Here is an 18,563-nt window from a genome sequence, read left to right as displayed (position 1 = left end):
GAAATAGGTATGTACCTACTAGGTGCTATAATTTATAAACTACAGTAATGATAACACACATTCAAATGGAGAATAGTCAGTACCTATATTTTTTGAAGATTTTATATATAATAATTTCAAATGGAAAATAGGTAAAATTTTTGACAAGTTTTATATAATAATTTGTTATTTTTTGCTATTACAGTAAAAGTTAAAATACCAAATTTTGAACAAATTGTGAATCGTAGTCCTAATATCAACGTACTAAAAACTTAGCAAGACTACTCGTATGTAACTTCTAAATAAAGTAACCATTTAAAATCCAGAGTTCCATTAAATCTACTTAAATGACATTCTGAAATAGATATCGATAAGTTATTGGCAAGAATATCGAATAGGGAAATGAAGAGTGTCGGCCATTTTCTATTACCAGCACTTTATTCCAAGCCATTTAACTTTTTCAGTGTAAAGTTGATCGCAGCGACCTTTCGCGGTCGGCCGTGTCCACTAGGGATTTCAACTTCGATATTAAATGAAAGGTAGTGCCATTCGTTATTGAGTTTTAAGAAATAAGATATTTTTATCTCTTTATGAGCTTAGAAAAATGCAGAACAGATTTTTTTATTATATTGGCAGAATTCTTATAACGTCGGAAGGCATTAGTTATATATAGGTAAAGAAGAATGCAATGGCAAACAACTCCAATAAGACAGTCGTGTGTGTTTCATTCCACGTAATGATTACGATCCTCAGCCATGAGGAATACGACTCCAAGGAAGTGATAATATTATGCTTTGACTTTATTAAAACCCACTTCAATGTATGTACTTCACAATAAAGGAGAAATATTCTATTATATTCACTCCATTATGCCTACGCTTAAATTTATTCTTTGTGAGACGTGTTTCAGTCTGAAAAATATACCTTTATTTTTACTCAGATTTTAGAAAAGCACAGGTGTTCTTTTCAACCCTAATGTATATTGGCAAGTTGATCGATACGTCTTAAATATAATCAGATATTTTCAAGGTTTTTACAGGGCTAAAACAGTCATCTAAAACCGACCAGTTCAGTCAGTTAACTGGGCTAAAAATAAATTGAAATACCCTAATTCCTTAAGAAAAACTTAACTTTATTACATATCTTTTAAGGCTTTAACAACACAAATATCATACAACAGTTCACTCTGCAACTTAGCCCACGATTGCGCGGCCTTCTCCTCCACCGACAAGAGAGTATTTCTTAATTTCTCATCCTCCGCTATAAATTTCGTGTGCATCTTTATGAACAAGCTCAAATAGGACTGAGCCAGTTCGAAATCTCTATTACTAGTCATCATAACATTGATCATTTCTAGGAAATGCCGCATAACTTCTGTAGAACCGCCTGATTCAGGCGACATGCTTGTTACTTCAGCTTCTATCGCTGCAGGGGATAACGTTTTCAACTTTTCTATACATTGCAAATAATCATCATCTTCACTTGTTATTAATTTCTTAGCAAATACTGTCAAAGTAGATAGCGCATCGGGCATTAACAATTTAGTGTCGCCATCTTTATCTTTTCCTAAATCAAATTCCAATTCAAGACTTGGTATGGTTGGCAGGAAAAATGGCGCTGATTTCGGAACTGTTAGAGGCGTTTTCGGTTTATTTCTCTTTTTCACAATATCTAGATGCAATAAATTGAGCCATCTCGACGTGGGTTGGTCTGATAGAGTGATGAGCTCTTTGCTTATTTGTTCACGAGATATGTACTCTGGCTCTTCGCCTAGGTCTATCATGGCAATGTCTTCGATGTGAGGTTTCTCTGGAACTGTTGCTGGTAGACCTGTGGATAATAACGAGTCATAACTATCAACCAAAGTTTAGTTAAATACTATTTATTATTCTTAATAATACAAAATAAACATTATGTTAGAATATTATATCCTTTCGTACATGTATAGTATTGTGCTCAACAAAGTCGTTTGTCAACAGTTTTAGATAGATAAGACTTACGTAATGTGGGCACGGAGTCAGCCTTGTCAATGGGCTTGAGGAACACGCGTTCATACAAAAGCCGGTTCGCCCACAGGAACACTCCCAGTTCGCCCACGTGAGTCGTCGCTAGGAAATCTCCCGTTGGAGACATGCTCAATGACGTACATGGGCGTTCCACCTGATGGAAATAATATGCTTGATAAGTCACTGAGAAGGAAAGAAAGGAAGGAAAAGGTCATCAAAAATCATTATTTTGTTCTATACTTATTTATTCTATATTTTTGAAAATATAACTATTTTCGCGACAGATTCATGGATCAAAACTGAACCGTAAACCAAAGTTGCCGTGGTCAAAGTCAAACATCGAAAAGAAAGTTAAAACCGAAACGGTAAAGAAAATGCAAAAATGCCTATCGAGTACGGTCGCTATTCGCCGGTTCGACTGCGATCCAACTGAAGTTATTAGCACTACAGGCGCTAATTGTACACTAGCCCCCATATACAATTAGCATGAGTAAAAATATAAAAAATCTTTCACGTTTTAAAATCTTATCTCCAAAAAAAAACCATGAAAAAAACTTACCGAAAATATATCAACAAGCTGCGCGCTAGGAATATCCCAGGTGCAAATAGTGCAGTCCATTGAAGTGCTAATTAACCACCTGCAAATAAATAGGTAATAAACCAATCAAACTAACAATTAAGTCGACCATGCACATAAATTACATAGATTAATTGATTGGATTTCAAACGGTAATTAAAAGGTCTCTAGGTATCATTCCTCATAATCTAACTAGTATATTATATATACTTATTACTTTGCGCTTAACGTACACAATATTATAAGAAATGACGACCTCTTCATGCCAGACTGCTACACTGGAGGTCCCTGGTTTGATTCCCGCTTAGTTCAAGATGGAAAGTGTTTTTTTTCAGATTGACTTGGTTGACCGTTGAATTAGTACCCATAACACAAGTCATGAACTTACTTTGGGGCTAACTCGTTCTGTGTGATTTATCCATATACATATATTTATTTAATGAAACTTCTTCTGTTTTTTTCTTAGGAGACAGTAAAAGCATTTAAAAGCTCCTATTACTAGCCCCAGACATATTATCTCAAAACCTATGCATAATATAACCCTAATGCAGTCGGTAACAAATAACAAATAGTCCAACCATCTTATAGATTACAAATACAATAAAACGATATTTATTTATTGGAAGTATTCTGTCTAACCCTCTGGGTTTTTCTTCGCTACGAATTCGTCATATTCTACGCGTTGACGGCGGGCGTCTCGCGCCTTTATCAATTTCCCCGCGCCTATTCAATGAGCTCTTCATTGTGAAACACTTGTGTGAATGATGCCCCAGTCCGTAATACGAAAAAGAAAATACAGGAAAAAGGGACATCCGTACTGTTCGTAAAGTTAAGTGGGGTAGAACATTTCTTATATTGATTCAATTGTAATGGGATTTCGAAACGGATGCTAATTAGGTATTTTATGATATGTGTTTTAGTTTACGTTTTTTTTTTATCCGGATTGTAATACTGAATCCCGGGATAGCACGGGATATTTTTTGTTGGAAGACTTGTTATAGTTTAATAACTATTCTACTTAGATAAGCTCACGACTAAATTTAAAAACAGTATACAACATTTCTTTAACTTCTGCATTTCTTTAAGACTGCTGCATTACGAGCTGTACCTATAACAAACTTTGACGGAATTCGGAACTTTTCCATTTACCAAAAGTTGAAAATTTAAAACTCGTCACAGCAACACATGAAAACTATTTTGTAAAATCGACAGTTTGAGTTTCTTTGTTTCCGTTGCTCGGCCAGTCCGCCATTTTTATATTATATTCGTATGTGGATTTAGTTATGATATATATCATAATTATTCTGTCCGATGTTTCCGCACGTTCCAACATGGACACGAGCCATACGCACGACTAAGCACGTTACTCCGGGCACGATTACCGAGGTGTTAGGTTCCGCTATAATAATTACATATATCGTGTGTTGTTAAGCTTTTTTTATACCAACAACTTAGTTGTTCGACCATTGGCAAAGAGTACGACACAGCGAGACAATTGTTCCCAACGAAATTATTAGTAAGGTAGTTAAGGTAACTAGCGCATACGGTCTCCTGGACTCCTGGACTTTGTATGTGTATAAGACCAAAATTTTTCATTACTCCCATTTGCAATCATATTTTACTAAATTAGGTATTGAAATGTTAAATTTGCAATATCCGTAACAGGTAAAATATTTAGGTTTATCATACGGTTTTAAATCAAGTAAATATTTGTTCAAATAATTTGTTTCAAAATCAGGAGATCAATTTCTGTTAATAACAATCAAAAACTTAAAGTTAGTATTCCATTTATATGTGAAAAATTCTGTTACAAAATCTAAAAATGTCATGAATTATGAACAACTAGCTAAAAACATAATAAATTATACCCCTAAAACTTCCTCAGGAATCACTCGTATCTATTGTTGATAACCGCATGAAAATGCGTGCAGTAGTTTTTTGAGTTTATCGCGAACAGACAGTCAGACAGACGCGGTAGAGGCCTGTTTTATAATACGTAAGGATAATATTACACTTACCTGCTCTGTGCATCAAAAGCGATATCATTGATTCTGTTGGAGTGTCCTTCGAATTTCCTCACAATCTTCATTGTATCAATATCAACAAGTGTTATTGAGAAATCTTCATTAGCTAAGGCTAGTAGTCCACTTTCCCTGTGGCACTTTGTACTGGCTACAGATTCCTCTAGCCTAATGACATGATAGGGAGTTGTTGCTAAAAACAATTAGCCATGATTCAAAAGAACGAAAAATGTGTACTCATTACCTGTTCTATAGGATTTAAAATAATATTTTAGAATACAACATTGCTCATAAGTAGGGATGCGAGGTTGTTGTAATATCGATAAAAATATCGATAATCATATCGAGGCAATGAAATTATCGATGATTTTGGTAAATAATATCGAATTTATTTAAATTTAAATAAAAAATATGCAGTTCACTGAATAAGTGAACACTCGATTTTTACATAACGTACACACAGCAATACTTCCTTCTTTTTAGAAATAACTCTATAGCTTCTTACTTCTTTTTATCTTAATTTAAAGAAAATAATATGCAGTGACAAAAAATATAATAAAGTACGTCTAATTTGTGATAGTCCACAAGACTACGCCACAAGAAGAAAAACGAATGAATAGAGAAACAAGGATGTTTTTTTATTTACTTATATTATAAGGAAAGGCTAATGTTCTTCTTACGGTCCTGAATTATCCATTTTTTTTTTCTTAAGATATGATATCGATATTATCATACCGTTATAGCGCAAGTATCGATTGAAAATCGATATTTTAGCTTCGACATTATCGGTTTGCCGATATATCCTTGCAACCCTACTCATCCTTGCAACCCTACTCGGACTAAATTAATAATACAGTAAAAAAAAACAAATAATACAAAATTGGGGGCCTTTTTGTGAACATTTTCACTACTAATACAAAACAAGAGCCAAGGGCGAGGGTGGGTAGTTATGTAAAATATAATCTCACTAACCCGCTTTGAAGTGCCAGAATTTAAGAGTGTCATCTCCTCCTGCTGTTATTACTCTCTGATTACACATGTCTGTTTCAACACCCCTCACTGCACCCTTATGAGCCAACCTCTTATCTTGTTTACCATAGAATCCTCTGTGTAGTCCTGACTGCATGTTGAATTTGTGTACTTGTCCGTTACTATAGCCTGAAACAAATATCATTAAAACCTGTATATAAGATATAATTGGCATTTAATAGGCATTAAGTGTCGAAAAAGTGTGTCTTTATCATTGTTTGTTATAATATATTATTAAAATAAATAATTTAAATCATGGATTCTAGACCAAAAGACTAACCAATTATGACAAAATTTCCGCAATGTGTCACTGTTAAACAAGTTGCCTCTGTTCCTTTTTCAAACCTGTCCGGTTTGAGTTTGTGCTCTCCCATACATATCCTGTTGTAAGACCATGTTGTTGCCAAATACATTCCATCATGTAATGCTGCAATGCTGTCCCATTGCTTGTCTCGTTGCATGCATGAGCTGAGGTTCACAATTGGTGGCAATGCTAGACGGTCTTGTTCAAGTCTCTCTAAAAAAAAAAACATTTCAATTAGGACTGACACAGTGGAGCTGTGATAAAGATACTATTTCAGATTTTATTTTATCTGTGTACCAAACTAGCAACATTTAAACATACATCTAAACTTTTGGAATTAAACTTGGATGATGATCACTTATTAGTGTCAAAAATGTAATTAAAACTAAACCTTCTGAACTTCGGGTGAAGAAGCGTTGTAACAAACTTCACATCCGCCTTTTCTTCAAAGACATCTATTAAGATTTCAGATATATTATTTGAGTAGAAAATTGATTTTTGTGATTTGATAGGTACCTGATGAAGAAGCTAATTCTACATTTAAAATTGACAAATTGTCTTTTCATAATTCATACTTACTTTTCTTCTTAGATTTTTTCCTGTTGTAAGATCCCTTGCCCATGCTTTTGTTAAATGTTTCAGTGACTGTATTCATGATATGAAGACTCCTGTCTGCACCAGCGGCTAAGATGTTCTCTCCCGTTGGTTCACAGTGCCTCACCAGGGTTGGTGGCAAAGAGTGGCCTTCTCTTTAAAGCAAATGTATTCATTACTAAATAATTAATTTACACAATATCAGATATTCAAATCCAGATTATGATAAATAAATGATACAAAATAAAAAAACTTAATTTAATTACCTTTTTCTTAACAACCTAGCACCCCCATCTGGCATATCAAATATCCATAGTTTTAAAGAATTATCCCTGGAGTTGGTCACCATGAGTGGCTCCGACATCAAGCACTGCATGCCAGCTATCCTAGATGAATGGGCTGACTGCACTTGAGACATCACTCTCTTCTCTTCCAGATCCCACATCACAATGTGTCCAGTTGTACTTCCCGTTACCATGACTGGGACGCCATCCATTCTGAATGACAAACAAGTCACTTTTCCCCAATCATGTACAAATTCAATAATAGTTTCATCATACCGCAAATTGTGAAGGACAATCTTGTTGTTTCTAAATGCTACAGCCACAACATCTACAGCTGGAGCAGGTTCTATGATAGTGACTGGAGATTTCCATTTGTCAAAAGTATGGACCAATTTCGATGTACGGATATTCCATAGCTGCAACTGACCTTGTTGACTTCCTAGCAGTATTTTATTTAAATACGTGGGTGGATGACACAATGTAGTAATTTTAAATTGACTTTCGTCAAAATTTAGCTCTAGAAACTCTGTCTCATCTTTGATATCGAAGATTTTTAATATGTTGCCTTCGTCTATCGAAATAAGGTGGGCGGCGAAAGGAAATAGTATATGAACAGATGCTTCGTGGCCCTTATATATATGCTTAAGCTCACATCCTCGTCTCCAAGCGTAAATATTGTTTTCACTGGCTGTGTATACGTGGTAGTTGTCGCCGGCCATACATGTTATGGGACCTGGATGTTCACCACTCACACTGAGCAGACGAAACTTATCACATCCATAAGTGTGAAACCACTTCCCTACACTAGTGCATAGCAGAGTTTCACCTCTTCTTCTAATATATCTTGCTACGAAAGGCACATGTGTACTAACATAACCTAAAACTCTTGATCCGCTAAATATTCGACTACTCGATTGTTCAGGCATGTTAATGGTGTTCAATTTTCAGCGCAAAAAAATGTATTTAAATTAAAACAAAATAAACCATTCGGTTATTTGTCGCCAACACGATTAGATGGAAAATGAAATATATTTCATTTCAGAAAACCATTGAGAAAACCACAACAAAAGCCCGACTGTCATATTCACGTTTGTTTAAAATGACGTTGACGTTTAATTTTTTAACATTTCATACTTTTTTCTTCTTTGAAGACATTAGTCTTCCAAGAAAAAAATAGGGCATACTAATAGGGCATATTACGCAAAGCTCGGCACAGATGGCGCTACTGGTACAATTAAGGTACACAACATTGCCAATGGAGGCAAAAAGCGCCTAAAATTTTCAATATTGTTGCGACCTTCTACGCAATCGTAGTGCGAGTTTAAAGGAAAAAGGAAGGATTTAGTGTATTATCCTAAAAATAATAACTATTTTAGGTTATGTTCTGCATTATTTGGTCAACTGTGGTCATAAACTGATATAAACTCTATTTTGACTGAAGATCTTACCTGTATGAAGTCAATATTTTAATAAGTCTTCACGTGTGAAGTGTTCCGAGCTTCTTTTCAAACGTTTACTGGCTCGAAAATTTTACAGCGTGAGGCGTATCCCATAGTTTTCGAAGATTTTTATCCTATGGAAAAGGAATTTTCCCAATATATCGGCACCCGGATATGCTACATTATTGTACATTTTCACAAACGATGCTTACATAATGAAAGGATTAATAAAGTACTGTAAAATAAACCTTTTCATCAAATTAGCAAAAGGCGGCAATGCTTTTGTTTACCTACCATAGAGTGCTGCACTCTGACGAGATAAATCACGCAGTAATACTTCCTATTCCATGCGAGGACATTCCTTGGTTTTTAGATATTTAAAAAAAACTAGGGGTTCGGTTAGGCTGAAGAACGCAAGCCATGCACGCGTACAGCAATGCATTACCTACAAAAAGTATGGGTACAAATAAGTAGGTAACATACCTCTAACAAAATAACACAGTATGTCACACTTAATTTATTTTAAAGAACATACATTTATTTTCTTATAATTTGTATTACAGAAGCCCTTGACGTTTCAAATCTTCATAAGTCTTACGGTTCACCACATTGCCTTGAGAATCTTCAAATTCTTCATCATTTTCGGCGACAAACCTCTCGCTTTCTTTCTGGTGTTTAATTTTCTCCCATACTGAAAAACAATCACATAAATCAATATTTTCCAAAAAAAAATTCAATGCCTAGCATGCTTTGTGGCATAACAAATGGCGTCTCAAAACAAAATAAAAACCGCTATTTACAGAAACAAAGAGATTTATGCAATCAGCCTGCAAATAATATCGACTAGATTAAAATTGACTAGTTTCTTTCATATATGAACGAAACAAACGAATAACGAAATCTATAGCGTTCGCTGTCTACGATCAGATTTGACTAGTAAGAAATCCGTTCCACTTACAAGCAAGAGCATCTTCGATCTGCGTGACGTTGGCGAAGTGCGCCGTGTTGGGGATGCCCAGACACCGCATGCCGTGCGCGTGGCGCCACTCGGCGAAGTGCCGCTGGAACGCCTTCGGGCCCTTGTACGTGTAGTTGCCGCAGATCTCGCAGGTGTAGCTTATGTTCAGCCCGTGCAGCTTGTACAGCCAGTATGGGATTGGCTGGAATTCAATTAATATATATTTAAATTAAGCCACGAAAAATTGTAAGATTTAAAGGAATATACAAATATATGTTTCAGATGTATTGTAATATATCTGTGGGGCTGCTGACGTCACCAGTGTATCTATAAAGAGTAAAGTAGTGCTATTGAAATACTGAAAGGAGAAGATCGATAAACACCCAATGTTGCCACAGCCAAGAGGACACAACACCCTCATTTATTATTTTTTAATCTCGACGTGTATTTTGTTTGGTATATCCCTTATTATCTAGAGGTTTTCTAATAGTACATATATCTATACTTTTATTATAAAGAGGTAAGCGTTTGTGAGTTTGTATGTTTGAGGTGGGTAATCACCGAAACTACAGAACCGATTTCAAAAATTGTTTCACCATTAGAAAGGTACATTATCCAAGATTGCTATATTTTATCTCAAAATTCCCACGGGAATGAAGCCCTGGGCAACATATAGTTTTTAATATTTGTAATGATAATATATTAGGACAAATCACACAGATTAAGTTAGCCCAAAAGTAAGTTCGAGACTTGTGTTATGAATTATAACAAATACATATAGATAAATATCCAAAACCCGGATCAATCGGAAAAAGATCATTTTCCATCTTCATCGAATCTGGGACCTCTCGGTTCAGAGGCAAGCACTTTACCACTGTGCCACTGAAGTCGTCACATCTCGACTTGTATTTTGTTTGGTATATGCCTTATTATGTAGAGCTTTTCTAATAGTACACACACACATTATCTAATATTAGGTAAGATATATATTTTTTCTGGTCTAAAGGATAATAAAGAAATATGACCTTGCCGTCCCAGCCGAGCGGCAGATTCTTGGGGTTGTAGGGCACGTCGTCGTCGTCGGAGTCGGGGTCGGGCGCGGCGCTGGCGTCGCTGTCGCCGTCGCTGTCGTCGCGGCGCTCGCCGGCTGCGCGCGCCGCGCGCCGCGTCACGTTCTCTATCGTGCTGGACCGGCTGCCGCTCACTATGTGCGCGAATCTGTTATATGTTCATTATGTATACTGTATACACATGTAACTACAATGCGATCTAGTGGCTAACTCTTTCATTGTGATCTGTTTGTGTATCGACTATATAAATAAATAAATGCATTCCATGCAAGTCAATGTGAGCTTTTTTAACATATCTCTTATTACTTACCTTATTAATATTATAAATGCGAAAGTTAAGATGTATGTTACTCTTTCATGCGAAATCTACCTTGACAGTAATATACCGTTTTCGAAATAAGACCTCGATAACTTAGGTACGTAAAAAACAATCCTGTTTGACGGATCTTGGATTTATAATTTAACAAATCCTTGTTTCTAAGACGACCTGCTGACATTGATATGATAAAAGAATTAATTAGCAAAGATGTTTAATTTTAGAGTGAATATTTCTAAAAAAAGAAATATCAAGATTACCTGTAAACTTGTGCTTCAATGGCAGCAATGTCCTTATGCCTTTGCTGAGTGGATGCCTTAGCCTTGTTGCCACCTTTCTTTGCCACCAGCGACTTATCCAAAGCAGTTCTGCCTTTTGTAATGAATAACCTGAAACATGCAATTTAAATTTATTTAATGATGCAGATTCTTTTTTCCTTTTATTATAGCAGTCTCTCTAGAAAGAGTAGAAAACTGATTTCTACATATTTTTAATGCCATGGCAATACCAAATCAAAAAGTCAAGGTTGATAAGCTTTGTGTTGCCAGCCAAGTGCACACAGCACCACCATTATATCTTCTACTCTTTTCTACAGGCTGTAATTAACATAATAGACATATCAACAATCTGTTCATTTCGTCGATCTTATGGTAATATAATATTATTAAAGCATCTAATATTTAAAGCACAGTGTATATTAAAGACGAAAAACACACAACACTAAGGGTTACCAAAGGTACAAAACCTAGATCCTCTCCTCTGTAGACGGATTTTGTTACTAGGACAAAAATAAAAATGTACCTTTGTGCTCTCTCTTCTAAGGTCCCGCCACACTTTAGACCAAGAGCCATGAGGGCAGACTTCAATCTGTCCAGACCCAAAGAGGCCAACTCTTCCCAGGACGAGAAAGCTGACAGATCCAAGTGGGCGCCAACATTTGTCAAAGCGCCTCCCGTTTCTTTCTGTAAATAAAAAATATTTGTGTGAATATTTTAAAAATTAGCTTTTGCTGAAAATTTCGTTTTTTCCCGTAGGAATTTCAGGAAATGCTCTCCTAGTACTCTTCAAAAAATCTACATACCAAATTTCTATGCCGCAGTTTCGTCTGTATGTATATCTATATGTAAATCCCAATAATCAGGATGCCAGATAATATTTTATCTTTTATATACTAACACGCAGGCAAATGGCATGAGGCTCTTGATAGTAAGTGGTCACCACAGCTAACAATAATAAGCACAAAGGTCATTTAACATGCTCTTACTATTTGTATTTTGTACAGAAAAGGTAAATAAATAAGACAAAATGTGTTTCATAGCACTTACTGGCCAACCCGGGAAAGTGCCCGCTTCCCATTGCTTCAGAAACTCTTGATGAGCGAGAGCCATTTCTTGGGCCTGATCCTGCAACGGCTTCACTCGACTGACAAAGTCCTTCAGATACGTGAGCAAGGCCCGGATGTAGTTTCTGTACTCGCCGTTCTTACGTTCCCTTGGAATGTCAAACAGGTGGTCAAAAATACTGAGGTAGGTTATGTAGTCTACTTTCTGTAAAAAAAAGGGAAATGATTTGGATTGTTAAAAATGTTGTCAAAAATGCCAATTGTTTAGAAAAATAGCAATTTTTCTTAAATAGCTATTTTTCTTAAATTGCGATTGAAATATTGAATTTAACCACTTTTTCTCATTTTTCTTTTGGTTATTATTACTACAGGGGCTAGTAAATTGGATTTCTTGAAACTAAGGACTAAATATAATGATATGCATCTCTGTCTTATCTTCACACGTTCCAGGACACCCGAAGCTGATTTTTTATTTATTTACTAGAGTTCAGCTTTTTTTTATTTACTAGAGTTCAGTGTATAAAATCTTAAAATTTTGAAGATCCGGTGATTTACGGGCCGCCTGCCTGACGTCAATCGAATCAAGTGACGTCCTTGGGAATGCTATTGTTGCATGACAACTGGCAATACTATGTGTCCCGTAGTCACTTCGTGCGATATAAAGGGTCCTGTTCTAGGGCAGAACTACAAGCCACAATGATGAACTCACCTCTATGCCTTTTAAATTTATATATTTTTCATAGCATTCATGCAAATCCAAGTATTTTCCGTAGCCTTCCTCATCAGTAAACTCAACTGGAGCTGTAATGAAGCCAAAAATATGTTATAACTCATCTTTTATTGAAATTCAATGTTATAATAGTACTGATTGAAAGTTACTATGTCATCATTCAAGGTTATTCTTTATTAATTATGACCATGATATAGTGTATATATAAAATAAAATAAATTAAACTAAGTCTAAAGTACTACATACAATACTACATTTCAAAATATTTTTTTCAGTACAATATGGATATTGTCATAAAATACTCACTTGTGTAATCCTCAGCCGGATTTTCTCGCAGATTTGCCAATTCTTCAAATTCAACAGACATTGGCACACATATCTATAAAGAAAAATAATACATAACATTACAAATTCTTAAAATATCATAAAAAAGGTATGTTTCAAATTTAACATCAAAATGATTTACAGCAAATTATCAGAATAGTGCAGTAAAATGCATAATCTATATGTATTTAAAAAATAAATACCTCATTGGGATGTTTCCTATGAAACTCTTTAATTTGCTTCAACCTGGCATAAAATTCCTGGAACTCATTTGGACCCGACAGAGCCGCAATTTCTTCTTTTCTGAGACCATCTTTATCTTCATATAGATCCTTCAATTGTATAGTAGCTTCAATATATCTCTGGAATTATATTAATATAACTATATTTCAAAAATGCACATGTTTTTTCAGAAATTTCCTTCTAATTTTCGTTATATTGTACAAAATAAAAGTCCAGGGCTCATCTACCGTGTTGTTACCTCCATAGTACAGACTAACAAAATGAGAAATAAAAGTGCCACATATTGGTCTCAAACAATATAAATAGAAATAACAACTTTTTTTTTTCTTCTAAATTTCTGACAAGGCTTCAGTGCACTTTGTGTGATGATCCTCAGCCTCATGGGGGATCTCTAATATAAACTTATCTAGCTTTCAGCCATAACAACTTGAAAAGAAGAAATAAAGGTGTTAATGGGTTACTAGCCCAAGTAAAAACTTTAATCTATTAATGGATTTATGTGATAACTGAATGTTTTATTGACAAATTTTATTATTTTAAAACATAATAAGCTAGTTACTTAAGTCTCAACCAATATAATTACCAAAGTGTAACACTTACGTCATGCAGATTTTTCAAACGATGGTCAGCATTGATTGTTTCACGATGCTGAAATAGAAAATGCAAAATATTTCAACTCTAATTTCATTTATTCTACTTGTTACTACTAATATTTTTAATATATTAAAATAATTACTAACATTATTTTCAGTTTGAAACAACATTATATTATTTATATACCAGGGTTAAGTAAATAAGTGTTAACTTGTATATTTTTGATTAAATGTATATGAGTTATGTAAATGTAACGTTTATTTGACCATTCGTTAAAAATATCTCATCTATGCTGTACTGCTCAGGGCTAAAACGACGTGAAGCCTGGTGAGCCACCAGTGGTTAGCGTAAAGAAACCTTCAAAATTTCGAAAATTAGACTGGCCAGCCGGCCGCTTGCCTTAATGTAAATATTAATAAATATTCATGCGATGATACAACTCAAGTGACAATAGTGACGAATAGGTTACCGTACTACTTATAGGTACCTAGTGTGTAATGTGCCTAGTACTTTATACATCAAACATTGTATCACAATAATATGATTAAAAATCAACTTACACCTGTTTTCTTATGTAGTATTTCTTTGACCATAGCGTCCATGGTACGCTCTCTCTCTTCATGATAACTTCGTTGTTGTTCTAAAATTGTATCCATAGTGGTCTTTACTTCTGCATATAATATAATTAAATAGTGTTCGTCTCGTTACTTGACCTGATCAGAAGATCGCGAACTAATCGATTGATACACAAACTAAACTTGAATACTCCTTTGTCATGAATACATATAATAAAAATAATAGGTAATATCACAATCACAAACGGAAACGGAGCACGGAGCCTGACGGTATCATGACGGTATAGACAACGAACGAACGAACGAGCAAATCAGCAAATGAGCGAACTAGGGAGCGAACGTAAGCAAGCAAAGCGGAAAAGCAAAAAAAAAAGATCAAATGTATGAACTAAATATAAACGTCAAAGTCACATCAACGCAAAAGTCTGTCAAACAAGACAATTTTTTTGGTTCTTTCCATGAAATAATTTATTTCATATTATTTATGGACCTACTAATTCCATGGTTCGTTCATGTTCATGGCTTTAGTGCCTAAACATGGATTTAGTAAGAACTTCCTAACTCCATGGGCCTAACCTACCCAAAGATTTAGAAGGCCCCGCTGTGCAGATAGATTTCGAAGGGCCCCGCGCTCCGCACGCATTTCGCCTGGCAGCAGGCTGTACCTATGTAGGCTGTACCATGGTAGGTATTATATATGGAGATGCGCGCGAGGCCATTTCTAAATCAATGGGTATCTCAATGAACATGAACGAAATACTGCCCCGGTACCTACTAATTATTACCTACTACTAATGATTTATCTATTAGATATGGAGAGTGCCTAATACTAATGGTTTATATTTAAAGGGGTAAGGCAAACAAACCAAAGACAATGTGAACTACTTAATAAGGTCATGCCATGGAATTGTACTGTTATACTGACTACCTACTAATTCCATGGGACATGGAAGGTCGAAAATTGCTTGATGAGTTACACGATAGCAATATTTCAAACAGAAATAAAAAATAGAAAGGAAAAAACACAATGATGAAAGAGCCTTTTACTCGTTGCTTTGCTAGAGCCACAGGTTGGAGCAGCTTTTCTGTATTGTTGATTGTGTTGTGTGTTGGGATTTCATTTCATGTCATGACAGGAATAATGTTTGTTCAGTCCACGTCACTGAATATAGTTTTTATTCATTCATTCTTCCTTTGACTAACAAATATTTTTATCTGTCACTCACTTGGTGGTCACTTTTCGTTTTGTCATTTTCTACACGTCTGCTATTTATTGTCTTCTCGCCGACAAACTATTTTACTGATTCTATACATTTGTGAATTTTTAAATAAAGCTGCGCATAATGATTATATCTACGTGGTTAAATCGATTTCATTCATCGTTTATTGTTATTAGTTCCTTTGTGATATATGCCCAATCTGATGTGCCGAGACCCCGCGGTGTATCTCTAAGTAAAGCATCACTATATTCGCCGACAAAGGATTTCACATGTTTTGATGGAACGGTCACAATACCATTTAGTTACGTGAATGACGATTATTGCGACTGCTTCGATGGCAGCGATGAACCAGGTACGTCTGCCTGTTTAAATGGTATATTTCACTGTACAAACGCCGGTCATCGGCCTCAAAATATTCCTAGTTCGAGAGTCAACGATGGGGTGTGTGACTGCTGCGATGGTACTGACGAATATGCTGTACCTGACACTTGTACTAACATTTGTGATGAATTGGGCAAAGAAGCTCGAGCTGAAGCCCAAAGGCTAGCTGACCTACACAAAGCTGGGAGTCATTTACGAGTAGAACTAATTGAAAGAGGCAATAAAAAAAGACATGAAATGGCAGAACAGTTGTCTCAGCTACAAAAAGATAAAGAAGAAGCCGAAAAAATCAGGGCTGAAAAGCAAGCTCTTAAAGATGAAATAGAAGCCAAAGAAAATGAGGCTCTTAAAGTTTATAGAGAAGCAGAAGAACAAGAAAAACAAAGGCAGGCTGAAGAAGAAAAGCAGAAGAATATGAAGGAAGCACTGGAGCATTTTGATAGGTTTGATTCTAATAAGGATGATGTGTTGTCTATTGATGAAATAAAAGTAGTAAATGTTTTTGATAAAGATAAGAATAGTCAAGTTGATGAAGAAGAAATAAAATATTTCTTTGGTGAAAATGAAACTGTAGATAAGGACACATTTGTTACTGTTACCTGGCCATTGGTAAAACCTCTTTTGATGATGGAACAGGGAATGTTTCGTCCTGCCCAAAGTGAAGAGCACATTGATCCAGATGTTGAAGGAGAACTGGATGATGAACCACAGGATCTTGATACAGAGGATGTAGGAGCAGATTTAGATGAGGATCATTCTGACATAGAGCCGGTCTCACCTAGAGAATTTGATGACAGTGACATAGCTTCGCGTGATGCTACTAATGTGTATGATGATGAAACCCAGAGATTAGTCAATGAAGCCACAGATGCTCGTAAACATTTCACTGAAGCTGAGAGAACAGTACGAGAAATAGAGTCAAACATTAAAAATATTCAACAAAATCTTGAGAAAGATTATGGCTTGCAGCAAGAATTTGCCACATTAGATGGCCAATGCTTCGAATATGAGGACAAAGAATATGTATACAAACTATGTATGTTCCAAAAAGTGACACAGAAATCAAAGAATAGTGGTTCTGAGGTTGGACTTGGTAACTGGGGAGAATGGGCTGGAGAGGATAGGGAGAACAAATACGCTGTTATGAGATATACTAATGGCATCGCCTGCTGGAATGGACCCAGTAGGATGACCACAGTCAACATTAATTGTGGGTTGGAAACCAAACTGTTATCGGTTTCAGAACCATACCGTTGTGAATACAAAATAGAACTGAGCACACCTGCCGCATGTGATGGTTCAAATGTTAACCAAGAGCATTCCTCTCACGATGAACTGTGAAGGCCAGAACCATTTTTACACCTACATGTGATGTGTTATCATATAAGTTATAAGTATAACAGGAGATTAGAGTTTTTGATGTTAATAGTCACAACACCTATGTACCATCATTATTTAAAAATAATATTTAAGTATAAAAAATAAACTTTTGTACTTGTCATATTTCACAGTAATTTTAAATAAAACCCAAGTTGCCTTGGTGGGGGGATTTGAAGTTTAATTTATCAGATTATAGTAGGCACTTGCTGTGACCGACAGGCAAACATACATCATGTGTAATTTTTGTATTTTTTTCTTTTTGAGGATCCCTTTGTAGTGTAAGTAGAAATTGTCTGTATTATTAATTAAATGGGGTGCAAATATTTTCCTATTAATTTATGATGTTACATTTTGCTTTATTTTTTGTATCCATCAATGTTTTGTAGTTAAGACTGAAAACCAAGAGCAATGCAACTTTATTTTCAAACATTCCCTGTAATGAAGGCTGTTTTAAGTTCCAATAAAGAATAGAAAATGAACAAAACATTGTTAGAGATTAAAGTTTGTTTTAAATTAATATTTTGTTTAAAATTACTTGTTATATAAGAATAATTTTATTTTATTCACCAATTTTCAAAATCCACCACCACTGTTGTGCTTAACAATCATTTAGACAAAAAAAAAATTTTTGAATACCTAAAGGTATTAAAAAAAATTTTTTTTTGGCATTTTGGAAATTTTTTGGGCCGGTTTATGTCCAAGAAACTAACAGTCTGAAAAGCTTGCTTTTGAAACAATCTGGGTCGGATCTACTGGGTCAACGGGCTTCGCTCCAATGGAAAATTCCCAAATAAATGTTACTGCACATACTTTTTAACTGTAAAGTTCCACATTATTTTCTATTTATTTATCAAATGTTATCAAAATTCGTCCAATATTGATTGATTCTCCCAAACAAGGCGCATCTGAGAAGACACTAGGTAGAGGATGGACTGGGTAAGTAATCATGTTGATCATATTCTTACAGCTTTGTTCTGGCTGGTAAAGGATTTTTCGGAAATTTTATAGAAATTATAATTCCATAAATACACTTGGAAAATACCTAGGTACCGATTGCGGGGCACCTTTCTAAAGCCATGCCTAGGTAATGTTTACCATCGTCAACTTTTAATTATTGTGTCGAACCTAACATCTGATTGTTGAACGAAAAATACTGAGAAATTAAAACAGAAAGGTGTACCCTTAACGCTTGATATA

At 35.3% G+C, this 18,563-nt stretch overlaps 3 protein-coding genes across 3 annotated transcripts; 1 reads left to right on the top strand and 2 right to left on the bottom strand.

Moving 5' to 3' along the window:
• Window positions 1-1,090: 1,090 nt before the first annotated feature.
• On the bottom strand, window positions 1,091-7,886 carry LOC128672511 (uncharacterized protein). Its single transcript, XM_053749721.2, has 8 exons — window positions 6,777-7,886; window positions 6,496-6,665; window positions 5,893-6,129; window positions 5,556-5,741; window positions 4,581-4,776; window positions 2,545-2,623; window positions 1,980-2,139; window positions 1,091-1,809 (listed from the first exon to the last, which is right to left on the bottom strand). Exons 1-8 carry the CDS (start codon window positions 7,718-7,720, stop codon window positions 1,115-1,117), a joined length of 2,667 nt encoding a protein of 888 aa, XP_053605696.1. The 5' UTR covers window positions 7,721-7,886; the 3' UTR covers window positions 1,091-1,114.
• Window positions 7,887-8,735: 849 nt separating this feature from the next.
• On the bottom strand, window positions 8,736-14,693 carry noi (noisette). Its single transcript, XM_053749302.2, has 11 exons — window positions 14,371-14,693; window positions 13,817-13,864; window positions 13,177-13,335; window positions 12,956-13,028; window positions 12,629-12,720; window positions 11,903-12,124; window positions 11,379-11,539; window positions 10,838-10,966; window positions 10,217-10,409; window positions 9,192-9,393; window positions 8,736-8,924 (listed from the first exon to the last, which is right to left on the bottom strand). The coding sequence occupies exons 1-11, from the start codon at window positions 14,464-14,466 to the stop codon at window positions 8,791-8,793; spliced, it is 1,509 nt and encodes a 502-aa protein (XP_053605277.1). The 5' UTR covers window positions 14,467-14,693; the 3' UTR covers window positions 8,736-8,790.
• Window positions 14,694-15,586: 893 nt separating this feature from the next.
• On the top strand, window positions 15,587-17,883 carry GCS2beta (Glucosidase 2 beta subunit). Its single transcript, XM_053749301.1, has one exon. The coding sequence runs from the start codon at window positions 15,729-15,731 to the stop codon at window positions 17,325-17,327; it is 1,599 nt and encodes a 532-aa protein (XP_053605276.1). The 5' UTR covers window positions 15,587-15,728; the 3' UTR covers window positions 17,328-17,883.
• The last annotated feature ends 680 nt before the right edge of the window (window positions 17,884-18,563 follow it).

This window comes from Plodia interpunctella, chromosome 9 (assembly GCF_027563975.2).
Source record: "Plodia interpunctella isolate USDA-ARS_2022_Savannah chromosome 9, ilPloInte3.2, whole genome shotgun sequence".
Taxonomy (NCBI): Eukaryota; Metazoa; Arthropoda; class Insecta; order Lepidoptera; family Pyralidae; genus Plodia; species Plodia interpunctella.
This window is presented reverse-complemented; position numbering and strand designations above follow the sequence as displayed.

Coding starts and splice junctions, on each gene's coding strand:
- LOC128672511 (XM_053749721.2), bottom strand. CDS start 7,720: ATGCCTGAACAATCGAGTAGTCGAATATTTAGCGGATCAAGAGTTTTA. Junction 5,742..5,892: donor CGGAAATTTTGTCATAATTG/GTTAGTCTTTTG, acceptor TATTTGTTTCAG/GCTATAGTAACGGACAAGTA. Junction 4,777..5,555: donor ATTCTGGCACTTCAAAGCGG/GTTAGTGAGATT, acceptor AATTGTTTTTAG/CAACAACTCCCTATCATGTC.
- noi (XM_053749302.2), bottom strand. CDS start 14,466: ATGGATACAATTTTAGAACAACAACGAAGTTATCATGAAGAGAGAGAG. Junction 13,029..13,176: donor ATAGGAAACATCCCAATGAG/GTATTTATTTTT, acceptor TTTTCTTTATAG/ATATGTGTGCCAATGTCTGT. Junction 12,721..12,955: donor TCCGGCTGAGGATTACACAA/GTGAGTATTTTA, acceptor GCTTCATTACAG/CTCCAGTTGAGTTTACTGAT.
- GCS2beta (XM_053749301.1), top strand. CDS start 15,729: ATGATTATATCTACGTGGTTAAATCGATTTCATTCATCGTTTATTGTT.